The sequence below is a fragment of the Equus quagga genome, chromosome 15 (genome assembly GCF_021613505.1).
Source record: "Equus quagga isolate Etosha38 chromosome 15, UCLA_HA_Equagga_1.0, whole genome shotgun sequence".
Taxonomy (NCBI): domain Eukaryota; kingdom Metazoa; phylum Chordata; class Mammalia; order Perissodactyla; family Equidae; genus Equus; species Equus quagga.
The window spans coordinates 81,161,000-81,181,831 of NC_060281.1; the positions used below are offsets into that span (position 1 = coordinate 81,161,000).

At 48.2% G+C, this 20,832-nt stretch overlaps 1 protein-coding gene across 7 annotated transcripts in view; it reads right to left on the reverse strand.

Annotated features, from left to right (window-relative positions):
- The window catches only part of ACACB (acetyl-CoA carboxylase beta), a 100,638-nt gene that overhangs the window by 53,418 nt on the left and 26,388 nt on the right, over positions 1-20,832 (reverse strand). For all 7 annotated transcript variants that reach the window (XM_046638707.1, XM_046638706.1, XM_046638709.1 and 4 more), the window contains 13 exons: positions 18,801-18,933; positions 15,806-15,944; positions 12,819-12,928; positions 12,525-12,606; positions 11,307-11,405; positions 10,202-10,311; positions 9,986-10,096; positions 6,614-6,823; positions 6,187-6,357; positions 4,048-4,209; positions 2,248-2,411; positions 271-421; positions 77-180 (listed from right to left, as the gene is read on the reverse strand). In XM_046638707.1, coding sequence (XP_046494663.1) covers positions 77-180; positions 271-421; positions 2,248-2,411; positions 4,048-4,209; positions 6,187-6,357; positions 6,614-6,823; positions 9,986-10,096; positions 10,202-10,311; positions 11,307-11,405; positions 12,525-12,606; positions 12,819-12,928; positions 15,806-15,944; positions 18,801-18,933 — 1,746 coding nt within the window. The remainder of the gene's footprint in view (positions 1-76; positions 181-270; positions 422-2,247; positions 2,412-4,047; positions 4,210-6,186; positions 6,358-6,613; positions 6,824-9,985; positions 10,097-10,201; positions 10,312-11,306; positions 11,406-12,524; positions 12,607-12,818; positions 12,929-15,805; positions 15,945-18,800; positions 18,934-20,832) is intronic.

A 20,832-nucleotide genomic window follows, 5' to 3' on the forward strand; every position in this document is an offset into this window, starting at 1 on the left:
CACACGAAGCATGTTCTGCCTTACTTGCTACCAACACATACCCTAAGAGGGGGAAAGAATTACCCATGCTGCCCACCTTTCCAGCGAGTGTAAGAAATCCGTCATGCACGTTCTGAACAGCGCGTCGGCCACATTCAAGGCTCCGCACACCACCCCAAGCATGATATCCGGCTTCTCAGCCTAGGAAAGACTCTGTGCCTCAGTATCCATGGTGAGCAAGCCCACAGGGAGCTGGGGGTGGTCTCTGAGAGCCAGAGGGGAACTCCCCACCTGTACTTTCTCAGCGATGAGGTGATCCAACCACCCAGTGTCAATGTCATTGTTCTGAAAGCTCTCGGTCTCCAGGAGGTTAATGAGATATTCCACGGTGGTTCTGAAGTCGCCCCGGATGGACAGTTCCTTCAAAGCCACCACCATGTTCCTGGAGGGGAAAGGCACACGGATTGTTTCCCAAATTAATATACGTGTCAACAGAGTTGCTGAGTGGTTCTCTGAGAGCCAAGACGGCACAGAAATGAAGAGAGGGCCCTGAGTCAGATGGCCCTGGGGTCGTCTCAGCTCCCGCATTTACTAGTCGAGCAATCTTGGGCAGGTGACTTAACCACCCTGGGTCTCGGTTTCCTCATCCAGAAAACGGGGGACTAGCCTGTCTTCACACAGGTGCTTGAGGATTAAAGTGAGACAACCCACATAAGGCACACAGGTACTGACCAAAAGACGACAGCTGCTGTGAACGTGATTAATTACTGAGGTTATAATTATTATTAGCCACTGCCAGTCACTCTGCCTCTCTCTCCACTGGACCTATTCAGATCTCCGTGTCCTGGAGCTGGCACTGCCTGCTGGCCGTCCACACAGCTGCTCTGTCCAGTGTGCATGGGGCGACCTGTGGACGGCTAACAGCGTTACCTGGCACGTGCATGGCCAATAACCACCTCCGTTTTCACAACAAACAGGCCTCCAGCCCAAAGAGTTGAAACCTCCACTCCTATGAAATCAGGATGTTTTGGGGGAAAAGCACCAGAGAGAGGGAAGGCTGAGAAATCCTGCATCCTCGGAAACCCTCAGCCCCAGGAAAACCGGACAGCTGATTCCCCTATTGGGACACTGGACTCTGACTAACAGCAGGAAGAAAATCGGGAATTTTTTCCTCTGAATTCTGTTGAAGTTGCTACTGGTGATTCACAGCATGGGACGAGCCACAGGCCACTTCACGCAGAGTGGGCTGCGCCGCCTGACCTCCCTCTCACCCCCTATTAATCTTTATTTGTTGCAATCCTCCATAAGCTTCGAGCGTCTCAGTTTTTCACTGACGAAAACTAATTATTCGAAGCTGGTGAAGAAAGCCTGATCATCAAAAACACCGAATGTAATTTAGTTCATGGCTAAGCGCCCCAGGTCAGAGAGATCTTAATGCTTTCTAAATGAAATGGCCATACTGTCTTTGGGCTTCTCCCCTCTAAAGGGCACTTATCCACCCACACAGGAATGTTTAATTACAAAGTGAACTGGATTTTACCTTTTTGTGCCCACATCAGGGCAGGAGAAATGTAAGATGTGGGTGTTGTGGAATTTGGGGGCCCCTTTGTCAATGTGGGTTTCTCTGAGGCCACCCTTTTTATCAAAGCTATAGTTCTGGGGCCAGCCCAGTGGCATAGTGGTTGGGTTTGTGCACTCTGCTTTGGCAGCCTGGGGTTTGCACGTTTGGATTCCGGGTGTGGACCTAAACATCTCTTATCAGGCCATGCTGTGGCAGCGTCCCACATAAAAAATAGAAGAAGATGGGCACGGATGTCAGCTCAGGGCCAGTCTTCCTCAGCAAAAAGCGGAGGACTGGGGTGGATGTTAGCTCAGGGCTAATCTTCCTCACACACACAAAAATAAAGCTACAGTCCTCAGCACCTTTTAAACTTTTGGAATCATCTTGAACATTCTTTTGATCCCCTTCCACTTTGACCTATAAGAAGCTCAAGACCAAAAGGCCTTGGCGGGCTCATTTTACTTCATGGATCTCAAAGCCAGGAAGAGGGCAGGCTTTGTGCTTGGACTACAGCACAGGGTGGTGACAAGTGTCTGCTCTGTGATTCACCTCCCTCGATCTCCTCCAGAACTACTGCATCTGAAGCCACAGGCTAACTCAGTCTCCTGAAGGAAGGGAGGGAAGGAGAGAAGGAGGGAGAGGGGGCCGGGGGAAAGGCAGGAAGGAAGGAGGCGGGGAGGAAAGGGGCGGAGGAGGGAGATACTGACGAAATGGCCTCTTCCCGGTTCTCTCCCCAGGAGAAGCAGTGCCCAAACTGGGAATCAGCAAACTCGTGTAGGCCACCAGTAGCAGCCACGCTGAAATAACCCCACACATTCTTGCTGCTGCGGAAATTCAGCTCCTGGACCGTTCCGGAGCTCGGCTTAAACCCCTGGAGCCCAGACAGGAAAAGCAAAATCAGAAGAAGAAATCATTACTTCAGATATATTTTCATCAGAACTGAATCCTAGGAAAACCCAAAAACCCCCATCCGAACCAAAAACTTAAACTGATCAATCAAACGTTGATCCCTCTCATTGGCGGAGGGGGTGCACGTGTCTGTGGGTGTATCCACGTGAGCACTTCAACGCATGGAATTTTTACTTAACAAAACCTATTTAAAGGGGCTGGCCCCATGGCCAAGTGGTTAAGTTTGCGCGCTCCGCTGCAGGCGGCCCAGTGTTTCGTTGGTTTGGATCCTGGGCGCGGATATGGCACTGCTCATCAAACCATGCTGAGGCAGCATCCCACATGGCACAACTAGAAGGACCCACAACGAAGAATATACAACTATGTACCGGGGGGCTTTGGGGAGAAAAAGGAAAAAATAAAATCTTAAAAAAAAAAAACCTATTAAAAAAAAACTAAGTTGGGATTGGGAGAAGAGGGACAGAGCTAATATGGGTGAACACTGATCATTTTTGGAGCTGAGTGAAGGTACCTTCTGATTTTAAATGCTCGACATTGTCGATAATAAAAAGCTTCAATAAAAGAAGAGAGCAGTTGGATTTCCAATTCTGGATTATGAAAATTCCAGCAGATAAAGAAATCCAGTGTTAGCCCTTGCTGATAATCACAGACACCTAGTTCCCTTTGGGGGGATGGCCCATCCCTGAGTATAATTTTGGCAGGGGGCATGGATGTGGACCCCCTCACTGGGATTAGGGCTCTTGAAGTGGCTGACGGAGGCACTCATTTTGACAGAGGTGCCTGGAGGTGAGAGATGGAGAGTTCCCGGTGCCTGGGCTGTTTCCACACCTGGTCCTCCATCCTCCCAGGCATCTGTGAATAAGCCACGATCCCTCTGAAAAGTTCTCATTTTGCCTGTCGCCCCCAGCATCAGTTGCTTGCTTGCAACCAAAGATCCCAAACTAATACAGTGGCCATAGTTTAAAATTCATTAATCAAAAGGGGGAGGGTAAAAAACAAACCTCCCTCACCCCAAGGTTCTTGAATATAATCACTATATAATTAAGTTGCGGTAGATGATGGAGATTATGTAACAATCAACCGTTAGTAAGCATGTAAACTGCGACAGACACCAGCTGGTTGGTTTTTTAAGGCACAATTAAGAACAAGTCACCAAGGGACTCCTTACAATGGGCCAGACTGCATTATGTTGTAGTAAAAAGTTCATGGGGCCAGAAATCCAAGGACCCGGGCTCTAAGCCTGGCTGTGCAACCCAAAGATGGACATGTGCTTTAGAGCCCACCGAGGAGGCTCGGCCACGGCCTCAGCAGGTCCCAGGCTGGGTGGTAGACAGGTCACCCCAACCCCCTGAGCTGAAATGCAGGGTAATGATGCCCAGCAGCGGCGGTGCTGTGTGAGCGAGCAGTGGGATGCATGAATGGCCCTGTCCTTTGCCTGGCACACACTACATGCCAATAAACCCTGTCCCTGCCCGCACCTCAGTTTGTTCGCCTGTAAACCAACAACCCTGGGCGTCTTGTCCAAGGCAAACATTGGGGGTCTGCCCCACACTGGGAGACTGAAGATGGCAGAAGCACAGGGGGCCCCCACAACTTGCCTCATCTGGGTTTTCACTGGTGATTCTGGCCGCAATGACGTGGCCTCGGGCGAGGGGAGGGTTGGAAGGGGTTTCAAAAGAAATGGGTGTCACCCCCCATGGTGACTCTCCATACAGAAGCCGGATGTCCTTCAGCCGGTGCAGTGGCACGCCCATGGCGATCTGAAATCAAGAAGTCCGTCCCACAGACTGTCAGTCCCACTAGAACCCCGGCCCCTACCATGGAGCACAGTGCTAGATGCGACGGAGGGAGGGGGCAGCGAATGATTCCAGACCCACCGAGCGCCCACTGTATAGGCAACACTGCTACATGGTGGCAGGTGGGGCAAAGAAAGGAAAAGGCAAAAGGTTTCGCTCTGCCCCAACGGAGCAAAGAGGGTTGTTGGGAAAAGCAGCAGTATTCATAAAACACCACAAAACAGGAAAATAAGTGCATCAGATAAAAGTTACTGATGCTTAGTGCTATGGAAAATGAGAAGCTAAGGGTCCAGCTGGAGAGTTCAAGGAATGGCGAAGGACGCAGGGAAAGCTGGACTAGAACAATGAGTGAAAAGCAGACAACGATGAACAGCAGCTTAACCAGTTTAACAGGCTGTCTCTTCTGATGGGGCACACGGAAAAGGACCCAACATGACGGGTGTAACGGTCTGCCACAACGCTTAAGTGACTCTCATCGGGAAGAAACAATCAGACAGCTCCAAACCAAGGGACATTCTGCCTGAACTCTTCACAAAGGCCAATGTCAAGACCGGAAGGAAAAGACTGAGGAACGGTTCCCGATTAGATACTAAGGAGACACGACAAGGAAAGGGAATGCGTGGTCCTCGACTGGATCCTGGATTTAAAAAACAAACCAACAGGGGCCGGCCCATGGCCAAGTGAGTTTGTGCGCTCCGCTGCAGTGGCCCAGGGTTTCGCCAGTTCAGATTCTGGGCGTGGACATGGTGCCACCCATCAGGCCACGCTGAGGCAGCATCCCATATGCCACAACTAGAAGGACCCACAACTAAAATATACAACTATGTACTGGGGGGATTTGGGGAGAAAAAGCAGAAAAAGAAAAAAAGAAGATTGGCAACAGTTGTTAGCTTGGGTGCCAATCTTTAAAAAAAAAAAAAAAGCCCAACAAAAATAGCTAGAAATTAGGGACAACTGGGACGATTTTACTGTGGACAGCAACAGCACATAGATAAGAGGTGGCATTGATGCTGTGTTTCCTGTGTCGTAATTTCATTGTGTTGTTGTACTGGAATGATCTTGTTCTCAGCAGGTCCTTATACTCGAGTATTTAGAGGCAAAGTGGGATGAAGGCTCAAATCAAAACATCTCTCAAAAGGTTGAGCCCCCCCCAAAAAATTATACAAATACACAACTAGAGAGAGAGAAAGCTGCGATGTTGGCTGAGACGCCAACAACTGGGGCTCAAGGTGGAGGGTACGGGTGTTAGTTGTGTTATTCTTACAGCTTTTCTGAAAATTTTCAAGCTAAAAGAAATAAACAGATAAAATAAACATTCTGGTGATGGAAGGAAGAAAGAAAGAGAAGAAGGAAGGAAACACTAATAAAAAAAATTGAAGCATTCCCATTAACGCAAGAGTTTCTGACTCTGGGTCATGAGTCTCAAGGCGGGGGATACTGCCCCCAAGGGGGCAAAGAGGTCCTCTTGGAGGTGAAAAAAGTCTTACTCTCTGTATGTAGAAAGCACAGATATATCTACAGTATCCAAATAGGTACAGTATATCTGTGATATTCAAATTGCTTGTGGGAGAAATTAGAGGAAAGAAATGTCTAAAAGGGCTCCTTAAGGGGGCAATAATGAACAAAAGGTTGAGAAATACTTCTCTAGGTCTATGAAATCAGGGGGTCCACAAATGCATTGAAATTATACAAAATACATTTTTCCAGTGAGAAGGTCCAAGGCTTTCGCCAGTTTCTCAAAGGACTACATGGCCAGACCAAGATGACAAACCCATCATGGAAGGGTCTCAGCCTGCATGGCTCTCAGCGCTACTCACACCTCAGAACAGTCACTCGCAGGGCCAGGCGGCCAAGAGATGGGCAGGAAGGCCTAACATGAGCAGGACGGGGAGCCCCACCCTGGGCGGACAAAGCCCCAGGACTTGGAGCTCGTTTGCTCGCCTGTAGCTGGGCGGCCGGCAGGTTGACATCAGCGATCATTTCTGTGCAGGGGTGTTCCACCTGCAGGCGGGGATTCAGCTCCAAGAAGTGGAAGCTGCCGTCCTGGCTGTAGAGGTACTCAACCGTCCCTGCGCTCACGTAGCCCACGGTCTTGGCCAGGCGGACGGCACACTGCAAGGAAAGACACCGAGGGGATTCCAGCGGTTTCTCAAGTCGTTTTAATGGCAGCTCATTCATTCTCCCACCAAATGCAGACTGAGGACCTGCCATGTGCAAATTACTTTGGGACCTCATGGATACTACTCCAATAAACCCACGAGAGGCTGAACGCCACCCCACTCTGGCAATCCAGACTGTAGGGAGCTCTTGCCGGCTCTGAGCTGAAACAGCCCCCCCGCGGCTGCCCCCCGAGCTCTGCGGAGCCCACCTGCTCCATGAACTCGAACACGGCCGGCGTGGCGATGGTGGCTGGCGCCTCCTCGATGATCTTCTGATGTCTCCGCTGGATGGAGCAGTCTCGCCCAAACAGAGACACGGCGTTCCCGTACTGGTCGGCAAGGATCTGGACCTCCAGATGGCGGGCGTGCTGTGCCAGCTTCATGAGGAAGACCGGGGAGCCCGGGATCTCGCTCTGCACCTAGGGAAGGCACAGAGACTGGCTCTTTCTTGGGGACCAGAACCCGAGCAGAAAGTTCTCCAAAGAGAACGAAACGACAGCAGTGCCATCCACAATTTTGCTGATCTTTTAGTTTTTTTTTTTTTTTAAAGATTGGCACCTGAGCTAACATCTGTTGCTAATGTTCTTTTTTTTCTTCTTCTTCTTCTTCTCCCCAAAGCCCCCCAGTACATAGTTGTGTATTTTTAGTTGTGGGTCCTTCTAGTTGTGGCACGTGGGACACCGCCTCAGCATGGCTTGACCAGCGCTGCCATGTCCGTGCACAGGATCCGAACCGGTGAAACCCCAGGCCGTCAAAGCAGAACACGCAAACTTAACCACTCGGCCAAGGGGCTGGCCTCCTGATCTTTTAGTTTTGTTTTACCTTTCTCACAGACATTACATTCCCATTGTTGTTTTAAGTCAAACATTGTCAAAATACATAACATAGAAAGTGAAGTTTCCCCACGATCCCCTCTCCTGAAGATAATGTACTGTTCAGAGTTGGGTACAAACTGGTTAAGAGTTTACGTACTGTTAAGAGTTAATGTGGTTAAGAGTTAATGTGCTGTTAAGAGGTGGGTGTACAAACTGGTTTTCTGCTACACAATCAGTAATACACACACAGAGAATGTTTCCTTAAACGAAAATAGGACCAAAACACACAACTCTGTAGCTTTCTTTTCCTCCTACTTAGTGCACTCGCTCAGCCAGCTCTCCACGGTGGATACTAAGGACAGACCTGCTCCACCCTTTGAATGGCTCAGAGGCATTGTCTTACAGGCATGTCATCTAGAGATTCTTAAAGAAAGATGACGGAAAAATAAGTTTTCACATGGAATGATTTCTAAGACAAACCAAGAAAAAAAAAAAAAAGCTGTGATAATACCCATGTATATTGCATGGGTATATTGCATGGGCTCATTCCATATGAGCCCACTTCGGTGAAAAATAATCGAACAGAATTATATGAACGTGCATGTAGAAGTACACACCATAAAAGTACTGGGAAGAAACCCCACTGCTAACAGGGGTTACATCTGAGAAGCAGGGAGGGGTTGGGAGGTGATGGGGGAAAGGGAATCGTCCTTTTTTCTTCTTAACGTACCACTGAAGTGCTTCAATTTTTACGTTAAGAACATTTCCAGGCGCCGGCCCCGTGGCTGAGCGGTTAAGTTCCCGCATTCCACTTCAGCGGCTCAGGGTTTTGCTGGTTCGGATCCTGGGCGCAGACATGACACTGCTCATCAAGCCATGCTGAGGTGGCGTCCCACATGCCACAACTAGTAGGACCCACAACTAAAATATACAACCATGTACTGGAGGGCTTTGGGGAGAAAAAGCAGAAAAAAAAAAAAGAAGATGGGCAACAGTTGTTAACTCAGGTGCCAGTCTTTAAAAAAAAAAGGACATTTCCGTATTGCTCTTATTCATTAATTAATTAATGAGGAATTAAAAGAATTAAAAGTAGTTGTAAAAAGTAATTAAAAGAAGGCGGCCTCGGAGAGGTCGAGCGTGTGTGGGCACCCGGGGTCTATAGGAACTCTGTGTGTCCCACTCAATTTTGCTGTAAGTTGAAACCGCTCTAAAAAGTAAAGTCTATTTTAAGAAGAGAAAGAAAAAGGTTTAAAATTTATACAACCCCTAAATGTAACGTGGGATCCAGGACTGGATCCTGGAACAGAAGGAAGACATCAGTGGGGAAAACTGGTGAGAGCCGACCAAATCTGGGGCTTACTTGCCAGAAATGTCCCACTGCTCATCTCTTAGTTGAGACAAACATGGCGTAGTTATGGATGATGTTAACAGCGGGGGAGACCGGGTGAGGGGCAGATGGGGACTCTTACCAGGGTTGCAACTTTCCTGAAAATATAAATTCTTCCCCCAAAATATCCCCAAACAAGTACCCCCCAATGGAGACACAAGGTAGTGAAAATACTACTTTATATAACACTCTCATTGCCCACAGCTGTATAATCAATAAACCTCTTCAGAAAGCAAATTACTGATATATAGTCATCAGTACACGGAAAGCGCATACATTTCACTAAGTCTATCTCCTCCCATGGTCTTTCCCGAAGAAAATAATGCAGAAGAAGGAAAAAAGCTAAACATTACTTATAGTACTAAATACCATAGTATACTACAGTAGCATTACTCATAATAATAATGAAAGTGGAAACAAGCTTAACATTTAACAAAAAAGAAAAAGTTTGATAAATAAGACTACGGTCATATAGGTATATTGTACAATCATCAAAATAATTGTAAAGACTGGAACGACATGGTAAAAACGTTCATGACCTACAATTTAGAACGTTTTAAATGTAGAACAAAATATTGTGTACACTGAACGCAGCTCTTTAAAACATACACGGAAACAAGGGCTAGAAGAAAACCAAGACGTTTTAAAACAGTTGGGTTAAGAATGAGACGATTGTGGGGCCGGCCCCGTGGCCGAGTGGTGAAGTTTGCACACTCTGCTTTGGTGGCCCAGGGTTTCACTGGTTCAGATCCTGGGCGTGGACATGCCACCACTCATCAGGCCACGCTGAGGGAGCGTCCCACATGCCACAACTAGAAGGATCCATGACTAAAATATACAACTATGTACTGGGGGGATTTGGGGAGAAGAAGGGAAAATAAAATCTTTAAAAAAAAAAAGAATGGGAAGATTGTCAGCATAAATTTTTTAAAACATTGCCAATAATAGGCATAATGTTTTAAAAGTGGAAAACCAGCTACAAATAAGAAATGTACCTTTAGTTCCTACAATAAAAATCAGTCATCTAGAAACGTTAAAAACATCAAGACTACTAAGATTTATAAAATATCCCATCTCTCAATGGACAATTAGAGTCACAGACAGATTTTCTGACCCTCTATCTCTGAAATCACTGACAGACACACTGATTCACAGAATTAAACACCTAAGGACGTGGTGTCGAGATCAACACAAACGGTAGACTTCTGGGAGTGAAAATGTACGCATTTGCTTCAGAACCCAACACAGTGACATTCCAGCTCCCACAGATGTCCTCTTGACTGTGACACAGTAACGCTAATGGAAACAGTCTGGTGGCCAACAACTAAATAAACACAACTCCCAAAGACACGGAAAAATACGCAGCAAGACCAGCTCACTTGTCTGAAAAGGATAGGGAAGTCCTCGGCGCTCTCTGCCTTCCGGATTCCTTTCCCTCCGCCACCTTCAGAAGCTTTGATCATCAATGGAAAACCGATTTTCTCTGCCGCCTGGGGGTGAAGGACAAACAGGCCTCTTTAGAGGTCAGACAGTTTCCACCACCACCAGGGCAATGAGGAGGTTCTGGCGCCCGGGCCCCCCGGCTCCGCATTTACCTCCAAGCCCTCATCTACGTCCTTCACACAACCCTGGTCATAAACGTCTTCCGGGACGCTGATTCTTTTCCCCTGCTGCAGATTGTCTTCTGCCCACTGCACCGTCAGACCTGGAGAGTCACAAGAAAGCTGAATCCTCCTAAGGATGGCAGAGACACACACAACACAGAAACCACGGGCCGCTCCTCAGCCCCTCTAGACCTGGCTTCGGGACCAACAGCATACAGACACGTTCCTCAGCTTCTCACAGTGCCTTTTAAGTTTCTTAAGGACTGACTCCACCTTGAATGGGAAACCAGGCTTAAGAAAGTCAGACTGAGTCTACCAAGAACAATCATATTAACCCAAATCCAAAAAAATCCCAATTCTACCCCACAGAGTCATACGTGTGTGAATCATTACTTTCCAAAACCCTGTGAAGGTTAAAAAAAAAACAAAAAAACAGCAAAAACAAACATTCCACTCCAAATTTAAAATTCAATCTTTAGAGAAAAATCAAATTGTATAGGAAACTCCTGAGACATTTTCCTGTTTATTTTTTCATTTATCCTAGAAATTCCACTTTTAGGAATTTATCCTAAAGAAATGATTAAAATGTACACAGAGATTTAGCTACAAGATTATCAAGCCTCCATTACTTTTAATATTTTCAAAATTAGAAAACAATAACTGGAAACAACCTAAATGTATATCTACAGAGATTGTTAAGTAAATTACAGTCGATCTGTATGATATAGTCCTACGCAGTCATTTTATATGTTGTAAGGTGTATTTATTGACACAGAAAGATTAGTGAGAAAAAACAAGCCACAAACTAGTAAATATAAGAACTCCGGCGTTTCAGAGGATGTGCCTAGAAAAGGAGGGACAGCTACAACGCAACAAATGTTCAACACTAGGTCATAGGATTACAGATGATTTCTATTTCTTTTTTGTACTTCTCATATTTTCTAAGCTGTCTACAATGAAACTGTACCACTTTAATAATTTTAAAAATTTAGATGAAAGAATTAAAAAAGCATACTCCTGTCACCCCCTCTGCTCACATTACAAGACGGGGCTGAGGAGACCCCCCCCCCCCAAAGTGAAGGTCAGGTCATCTTACCGCTTCCACTCCAGGGCAGCGTGGGAATCTGCAGCGTCTGGGCCACAATGGTAGAGGCGATCTTATCTCCCAGGGCCCACATGGCTTCACTGGGAGGGCCTGAGTGAGGCGGGACAAAGGGGAAGGCGGACTCGAGTCAGCCACAAGACCCTCACAGCCAAGTACTGACCAAGTGCACAAAGTCCCAGCTTTCAAGGAGTTTAACATCGAGTCAAGGAAGAAGAAAATCTATTAGTTGGCTACTTCATCAGTCAACTTTCAACACATCTGGTCTGAGTTACCAGCTAACCTATGGGGGGGGGGGGTGTGCGGCAAAAAGGTAGATCAAAGGGGCAAGCTAGCACCTCAAAAAAATCAGACCACGTGTTAGCAAACTTTTTCTATAACAAGCCATAGGCAACACATAAATGAATGAGCAGGGCCATGTTTCAATGAAACTTTATTTATAAAAGCAGACAGTGGGCTGCATTTGGCCTGTGGGCTATAGTTTGCCAGCTCCTTAGCTGGACCATCAACCTCCAGACGAGTTAAAAATGAGAGTCTCGTGTGACAGCTGATCGGAGACCACGGACAAAGAAAACATCAGTGGCACAGGTCACCAGGCAGACCCTCAGGGAAGTAGAAGGTGCTGATTTGCACCGAGCTGCTTCATATACACAAGTCAGTGTTGCGGGCCCAGAGGGAAGGAGAGGCAACAGGGATTTATTGTGGATTTATTGTGGTAAATGGTTCCCCTAAACCACACAAGGATGTCAGACAGCATATTTGCACAAAGTTTACAAATACAAATACAAATCCTGAAATAAAGACATGTCACAGACAATAACTCTCATTTTACCTAACCTGTAGTAGAGAGGAGGGGCTCTGGTCCCAAGGCCCAAGCAAAGGTGTGGCCTTATCAGAACTGTGACCTCCAAATCTAGTTAGAAATCTGAACGTGGCTGGGATCTCAGTACCAACAAGAACCTAGCAGAGGGTTCTGCTTGCCCCACATCCTCCCACCATGGTAAACATAGTAATGGCTCCTGCGTCGCTGGGCTAGCTAACCTACAGTGTGCTTTCCCACCCTTGGACTCGCTTGCTCCTGACAATGAAAGCGTGAGGTGGGAATATCCAACTGACCCCCGCTTACAGGGCTGCTCTAGAAAGAGGATCTGACCCCACCGAGTGTCCCATCCACACCCCTGTCCCCACGTATCTGCTGGAGACACACTCTACCTAAGAAAGCAATCTCGTGCTTGCGCAGGAGCTCTGGAAGTTTGGGGTTTTCAGAAGCATGGCCCCAGCCAGCCCACACCGCCTGCAAACACAGAGAGGAATGAACAAAGATCTCCCTTCCAGGACCCACTTCCCGTCACACACCCAAAGTTCTTCGCTCGGTCCTACCGGCCCTGGATTTCAGAGTCTTGGAGGACCTGGCTCCTCTGCCCCTTCCAAACAGTGGACGCGAGTTGTTCCAGAGCTCAGCGCATCAACCCCTGTGGGCAGACTGGGGCGTCCCAGCCCACTTACCTGCACGGGGATTCTCTTGGCGATGTCCACGATCAGCTCCACGTTGGCATAATTGTTGTTGTTGGGCCCTCCCGGGACGGGGACATACTGATCTGCCATCTTGATATACTCTGGAATTAAACAGAAGAGAAAAGAGAGTGTGAAGACGACTGCAGGACTACGTACGGCCAGTGAAAGGACAACCGTGAAGACTCTAGGGCGACAATGGACAAACGCGTAAAATGATTTGAAAGAAACTGAAGATGATTCTAATTATGTGAAAATACACATGCATGAGGACAAGGCTTGGAGGAGAGCAAAAAAGAAGGAAGGAATAATGGGATTAGAGACGGGTTTTTAAAAAATTCCCCATTTAAAGTTTACCTTAATATTGTTTTGACATTAAATAACGCAACTTTTTTTGTTTTGTTTTGCATTTTTGAGGAAGATTAGCCCTGAGCTCTGCTGCCAATCCTCCTCTTTTTGCTGAGGAACCCTGGCCTTGAGCTAACATCCATGCCCATCTTCCTCTACTTTATATGTGGGACGCCTACCACAGCGTGGCGTGCAAAGCGGTGCCATGTCCACACCCGGGATCCGAATCAGCGAGCCCTGGGCCGCCGAGAAGCGGAACGTGCGCACTTAACCGCTGTGCCACCTGCCGGCCCCCCAAGGTTTGTTTTTAATTGTAGAAAAAACACACATAAAATTTAACATTTTATTCATTTTTTGAGTGTACAATTCAGTAGTGTTCAGTATATTAAAATTGTTGTGGGACCGGCCCGGTGGTGCAGCAGTTAAGTGCGCACATTCCACTTTGGTGGCCCGGGGTTCGCCGGTTTGGATCCCGGGTGCGGACATGGCACCGCTTGGCAGGCCATACTGTGGCAGGCGTCCCACATATAAAGTAGAGAAAGATGGGCATGATGTTAGCTCAGGGCCAGTCTTCCTCAGCAAAAAGAGGAGGATTGGCAGCAGTTAGCTCAGGGCTAATCTTCCTCAAAAAAAGAATTGATGTGCAACAGATCTCCAGAACTTTTTCATCTTTTAAAACAGAAACTCTGTCCCCATTAAACAGTCATTGTCCATTCCCCTCTCCCAAGCATCTGACACCCCCCCATTCTACTTTCTGTCTCTATGAATTTGACTACTCCGGGACCTCACATAAGCAGAATCATACAGTATTTGTCTTTTTGTGACTGGTTTATTACACTTAGCATAATGTCCTCAAGTTGCAGCTTGTGACAGCAATTCCTTCCTTTTTAAGGCTGAATACAATACAATGTTTTGATTTTAAAAGATTCATGCTCTCTAAGCCATAAATTCCACTTCTAGGAATATGTCCTAAAAAAATACTTATCAACGAAGCCAAAGCATGATGTCAGAGGATGTGCACTGGGCAGTGTTCTGAACTGTGAGAAGTTAGACTCAACAAGAAGCTAAGAGTTAGTACATCGGTCCTATGGAATTCTCTAAGATCCGAGAAGGAAAGACGTGGAACTTTAAGTGCAGATTCGGAAAGAAACGTGACAGTAATGGTTCCTTCCGGCAGGCCTGCCTCCAATGTTTATCAAACAAGCAAGTGATGGTGACTGGGGAGTCCCAGAGATTATAAACTGAGAAGTCAGACAAGCTCCTTCTCCTCATCAAGTTTGACTCTAATGTTGGAGAAGATAAACAAGAAAAGAAACCCAATAACTACAGACCGTGGTCAGCGCCAGGGCTCCCTGAGGGAGCCAGAGGGAGGGGTGGAGGCCTGCTCTGCAAAGAGCTTCGGGGAAAAGCCCTCTCGGCAGAAGGCCCAGCACCTCCAAGGCTCTGTGACAGGAAAGAGCATGGTCTGCCCTGGAGCCGACGAGGCCAGTGTGACTGGGATCTGGGGATGGAGGATGAGAGGCAGGAGCTGAGGCCAGGAGGCGGGCAGGGGCCGAGTCACGTGGGGCCTCAACTGGCCCGAGCGAGGATCTGGAGTTTCAGTCTGAGCAGGATGGAAGACCCCACAGGATGAGGCTCGGGCCTCAGACCAGGCTCCCATCCCGCCTGGATCGCATGCTGGTTTGTGTGACCCTGGGCAAGTGATTTATGTCCCTGAGGCTCGACTGTCTCATCTGTAAAATGGACCTACCAATCAAACCTCTCTTCACTGTTGGGAGTAAGAAGGAGGCTGTGTCTGTGCAGAGCAGAGCCCAGGGCCTGCACTCAGGGAGGGCCCAGGGGGCTAGGGAAGCCGCTGCGAGAGACAGCACGGCAGCCTCTGAAGCATTTAAGGAGGGGGCTGATGGGGCCTGTTTTTATTTATTTATTTATTTATTTGAGGAAGATTAGCCCTGAGCTAACTACTGCCAGTCCTCCTCTTTTTTTTGCTGAGGAAGCCTGGCCCTGAGCTAACATCAGTGCCCATCTTCCTCCACTTTACATGTGGGATGCCTACCACAGCATGGCATGCCAAGCGGTGCCACGTCTGCAGCTGGGATCTGAACTGGCAAACCCCAGGCCGCCGAGAAGTGGAATGTGTGCACTTAACCGCTGCTCCACCGGGCCAGCCCCGGGGCCTGTTTTTAAAAGATCAGTTTGGCTGCTGTGTGGAGAAAGATCTGATAAGAACACTCAGGGAAAAAAGCAGGGAGAAACTATTGCCCAGTAGTTATTTACAGACTCATCTATGCTGAGAGACATAGGCAATGAAGAGAAAAATGAGCCAATGATTGAAATACAGTACATACACCTGCAACAAACAAAAATCTGGAAGAAGACACACCAAATTTCTCAAAGATCAGATTTCCACTTTGCATGTTAATCATTTGCATTTTTATAAGGCACATGGGTAGCTCTTGTTATCAGCAGACATTTTAATTAAATAGAGAAAAAAGGGCAAATAAATACGGGCTCATGAGAGGTACCCTGGGACTCCATCTGAGGTCCAGGATGGACTTGCCCAGGTGGAGTGGAGGAGGTGAGGGGAGGTGAGGACCAGGTGTGGCAGAGGGAGGAAGTCAAGACCCAGGTACCTGCGTTGGCCTTCAGGTCCTCTGGGGTCACCATGACTACAAACCGGATGGCTCTCTCATTTCGGAACATCTCGTAGGCCCACCTGCGGATGGAACGCATGCACTTCACGGCGGCGATGCCATTGTTGGCGATGAGCACCTGGACAGGGAAAACGAGGAAGGGTGGGAGCTGCACATGGACCTGCACTGGAGGCTGCGCGCTAAGCCAGGGTCCATCTCACCACGGCAGAGCCCCCCGCTGTACCTGGAGCACGTCACTTTGTATTTCTACAACACAGAGCAGGTGCTCAAAGACCGCAGGCTGCATGAATGAATGATTGGATGGATGGTCAAATGGAATGACGCATGGATGGATGGACGGATGAATAAGTAGATGGACGGAAGGATGGTTAAGATAGATGGATGCATGACTGGATGGATGGACGGATGAATAAGTGGATGGATGGATGGATGAATGACTTTTGATTCCTTCCTTTTATACCATTATGATTGCCTTTAACATTTTTTGAGTGTTTAGGATGTACTGACCTTAGCACGATGTATTTTACGTGCATTATTTCATTTCATCCTCACAACAGCACTTTGAAAGAGATTGTATTATTAACCCTATTTGGGATTAAAGACATTAAAACTCAGGAGTTAGGGCACTTGCCCAAGGTTGCACAGCTAGTAAGTGGCAGACCTGTGCTGTGAACTGTGGCTCCCTCTGCATCCTCAAGGTTAAAAGTCCCAGATTTGATAATGAGGAAAGGCGGTGATACTGGCTATCCTCAACAACAGAGAGCAACAACAGGGGTCCTGTTTTCAGTTCTCATTGGTGTCATGAACTTGCTGTGTGGCAACAGATGGATCCCTTCCCTCTCTGAGCTTCATGCCACGTGAGGAGCTCAGACTGGCCAACTCCCAGCTTAGTCTCTAAGAGCTAAAACCAAGCTCTAGTTTTCTAGTTAAAAAAAAACAAGGTATATGGCTTCAAAGTTTCAACTTACATAGCAAGTCCATAATTTTAAGGCCCTTCCATTGCTGACTAATCTTTATGACAGCCCTGGAGGACAAGTCTCATTAGAGATTTGGGATGTGATCGCCTCTATTTTACAGGAGGGGAAACTGAGCCCAGATGTCACGTCCTGTGAGCGGCCACAACAGATGGACCCTAGACTTCTTACTCAGGTTCAGCATTCTCTCCCCTTTCAACAATGCCCCCCGAGGAGTGATGACGAAATGGCTGGGCTTTGGCTTTCTCAGTCTGATTCCCAAAGCAAGGGCTGGTCATGAAGGAAGGACTACGAATGGCCCCATTGGTTCTAGCACACTCTGGGAGTGCCCGGGGAGAAGGCAGCTGCAGCAGGCTGGCTGTTCCAGCCTCCATAGCTGTGGCTTTCCCACAAGAAGTCCAGGAGAGGGCAAGCTATAGTCGGCTCTAAAGTCAGAGGGCGGCTCCGGGCTGAGGCCTTGGGCAGCCACCCCAGCCTGTCGGCTCCCGAGGGCCGAACCCCGGCCACCGCTTGGGCCGGCTGCAACACAGTCCCTAGATGAGTGCGGCAAAAATGCAGCTTCTGGATCCCCACCCAGGAGATTCTAACTCCCAGGGTCTGAAATAAGGTGGAGGAATCATATTTTCAGCCAGCAAGTCTGGCGGCAGTCAGGTGTGGGAGCCCGTATGACTCCAGCGCTCAATACTGCACTTATGACGCTGGGGCGAGGGCCTGGGCTCCGGAGTCCCATGGCCGGGGAGCACATCCCAGCTCTGCCGCTGACCAGCTCTAAGACCTGGACAAGCCACCTCGCCTCTCTAAGCCTCAGTTTCCTCTGTAAAATAATACCCACTGACAGGGCTGGAGGGAGGATTAAATGAGATATGATGATGTAAACACAGTTACCTGGATGCCTGGCCCAGAGCAGGCCCTCGATAAATGGCAGCTGCCACTGCTGTTACTGTTATTATCATTATCATTATTATTATTACCATTACCACCACCACCTTGGAGTAAAATGAAAAAGAACAAGGCCTTCCAGTCAAACTGACCTGGGTTCAAATCCTGGCTCCAGCACTCACTAGCTACTGGCTTTGGATAACCAAGGCCAAATCTCTGAATCCTAGCTTCTCCGCGAATACGATGGCAATAACCAGTCTGTGGCCAGGGACTTGGCCAGATAGAATGGGAAATGATGTGAAAAGCCTGCATAAATGGCAAATTTTAGCTGTTTCCTTTCTTTCCTGCCATTCTAGTACACGGGTCTCCTCTGCTCTTTGTTGTTACTGGGTCAAGTGGATTCTGACTCCCAGGGCCCCTGTAGACAGCAGAGTGGAACCCTACCCGGTCTTTCTGTGCTATCTCCTCACCTTCTGGTGCTCTATCAGACAATGCTCTGCTCTATTCAGAGGGTTTCCATGGCCTATTTTTTCAGAAGTGGGTGGGCAGGTCCTTCTTCCTAATCTGTCTCGTCTGGAAGCCCCACTGAAACCTGTCCACCATGGGTGACCTGCTGGTAGCTGAAATATCAGTGGCATAGCTTTCAGCATCGCAACACGCAGCCGCCGCAGTATGACAGCCGACATACGAGTGGTGTGGTTCCCTGACTGGGAAACAAATCTGGGTCTTGGTGGTGAGAGCGCCGAATCTTAATCACTAGACCACCAGGACCCTTCTCTCCTCTAAGGAGCTGTAAACCTCAGGAGCGCAGGGCTGTGTCTTATGCTTCCCTCCCAATAACCTAGGAAGAGCCCCTTGCACCAAGGCACCTCAGGGTCCTTTGCGGGAGCCTCTCGACCCTGCGCAGAGCCCTCAGTCTCGTCCTCTGTGAAATGGGGGTCGCGGCCGTGCTGCTTCAGGCCATTGTGGGGGTGAAAAGCTCACCAAGTCCAGCACCCAGCACTTAGCAGGTGCTCATGGAAGGGTGGGCCTGAAGCCGGTTCTCCCACCCCCAGCTGGGAGGAGCAGTTCCACCTTGTCCCCACCCAGCCCCACCCAGAATGCAAGGACCCCATCCGTACCTTCTCAATGACCCGATCCCCCCCAAAGCGTGTGACAAACTCAGCCGGGGAAGCCACAGTAAAGTCTCTGTGCAGGTCCAGCTTCCGGTGTTCTCGGCCCCTCTTCACCAGGTAGAGTCCGGACATGCTGGCCCTGCAGAGGGCACAGGACAGACCCAAATGAGCGAGGAAGCCGGGGATGCCCAGGGACGAAATCAACATTAACAGAGAAGCCAAAGCCCATCAAGACCCCTTCTGCTCTGCAGTCCCTCTCCAGGGCCACTAAGCATTTCACGAGGACACTCAAGAAGCTGGAGCAAGAATGATGCAGGAGTGATCCTCTGACCTGCCCCAAGTTGCACGTTTAGATTTTTTTTTTTTTTTCCAGGGGGAGGAAGATTGGCCCTGAGCTAACATCTGTTGCCAACCTTCCTCTTTTTGCTCGAGGAAGATTGTCACTGAGCTAACATCTGTGACAATCTTCCTCTACTTTATGTTGGATGCCACCACAGCAAGACTTCATGAGCAGTCTGCACCTGGGATCTGAACCCACAGACCCCGGGCCGCAGAAGCGGTGCACGCGAACTTAACCACTATGCCACCGGGCCAGCCCCTGCACGTTTAGATTTTTCACCTTAAATTAATTTTTACTTTATATGCCCCTGATTTAGGAACTGAAATAATACTAAAAAGCTTCTAACAGGGGGAGAAGTTTATCATCAGGGAGAAAGCCCACACACCCTAATAACTTACACTTGTTGAACAGTATTGATATCTTTCATGCACTTTTCTGTATATATACACCAAAATTTTTTTTAAAACTGCAAACAAACCAAAAGAATGTATAACAACAAAACAGAGGTTCCTTGCTCCACCCCTCTTCCAGAACCCCACACCAGAGGACAGATCCTGTGAGTCATCCATCTGAGACACCATCAATGACCTCATCTTGAGAGACGAGGAATTAGCGCCCTTTCTCCGCCAGCCCATCAGCCGGCTTCCCCCAGCCTCTCAACAGAGGCACACGGTAATCTGATAGATTCAGTATTCGGTGTTTTATGAGTCTGGGATCGTTATTCACAGACGAGCACTGTGGTATACCAGATTTTCCTTCCTTTCTTTTTATTTTTCCCCCTGGAGTTAGTGACTTTTTCATTTACTTGGTTTTCCTTGAAACTGTTGTTAATTTAACCCACTCCTAAGAGCATCCCAAGCCATGTAAGATAACGGATCGCTTCCCTTATGTTCCACGGTGACTGCCTCCTGGAGGTCTCTACTCTCCTTTCACCTGGGCTGGCTGTTCTCTAGACCCCCATACAACCATTATTCTGGGCCTTCCCTTTGCTGCCATCCTTACGATTCCCTGTGCCCTTCCTTGGGGTTTGATCCCTAATTTGGGGGATCACATGGCTCCCTCTTTCTCGGTAGACTCCCTTGTTTGGCTGGGGCATCTCTTCCAGTAGTTTCATCCCAGCGAAAAGACGGTACAATGGCAGGGCCCATGATGATGATGCCCTCAACATGCCTGTACTGCTCCTTGCTGCACGGGGCTCCCATATCACTGTCACCTTGGAGATTCCCTTTGATTCTAGGCTGGATCTCTATTTCTCATCTCCTATGTGTTGCTCTTCTTTGGTTTACTATCTTGTTTCAGTGGAAGACATCCTTCGGCAGCTTTCTAAGAAAAGGTGTTCAGGGGAGTAAACGTTTTGCAGCCTTGCATGTTCTAAAACTGTCTTTCTTCTGCCCTCACATTTGACGCTATTGTTTGGCCGTGGATGGAATTCTAGAAGGGAAAACCTTCTCCTTCAGAATTTTGGAAGCCTCATTGCATTGTTTTGTGGCTTCCACAGATGCTAGAACCAGAGCTGTTCTGATCCTTGACCTTTCGTGGGTGACCTGTTTTTTTCACATCAAAAGCTTACAGGACCCTCTCTTTGTCCTCCATATTCTACAGTTTCATAGGGATGTGCTCAGACAGGTGTCTGCTTCCATCAGTGAGGCTGGGAATCCATCAGCCTCCTTCAATCTGGAAAATTATGTCCAAGACTCT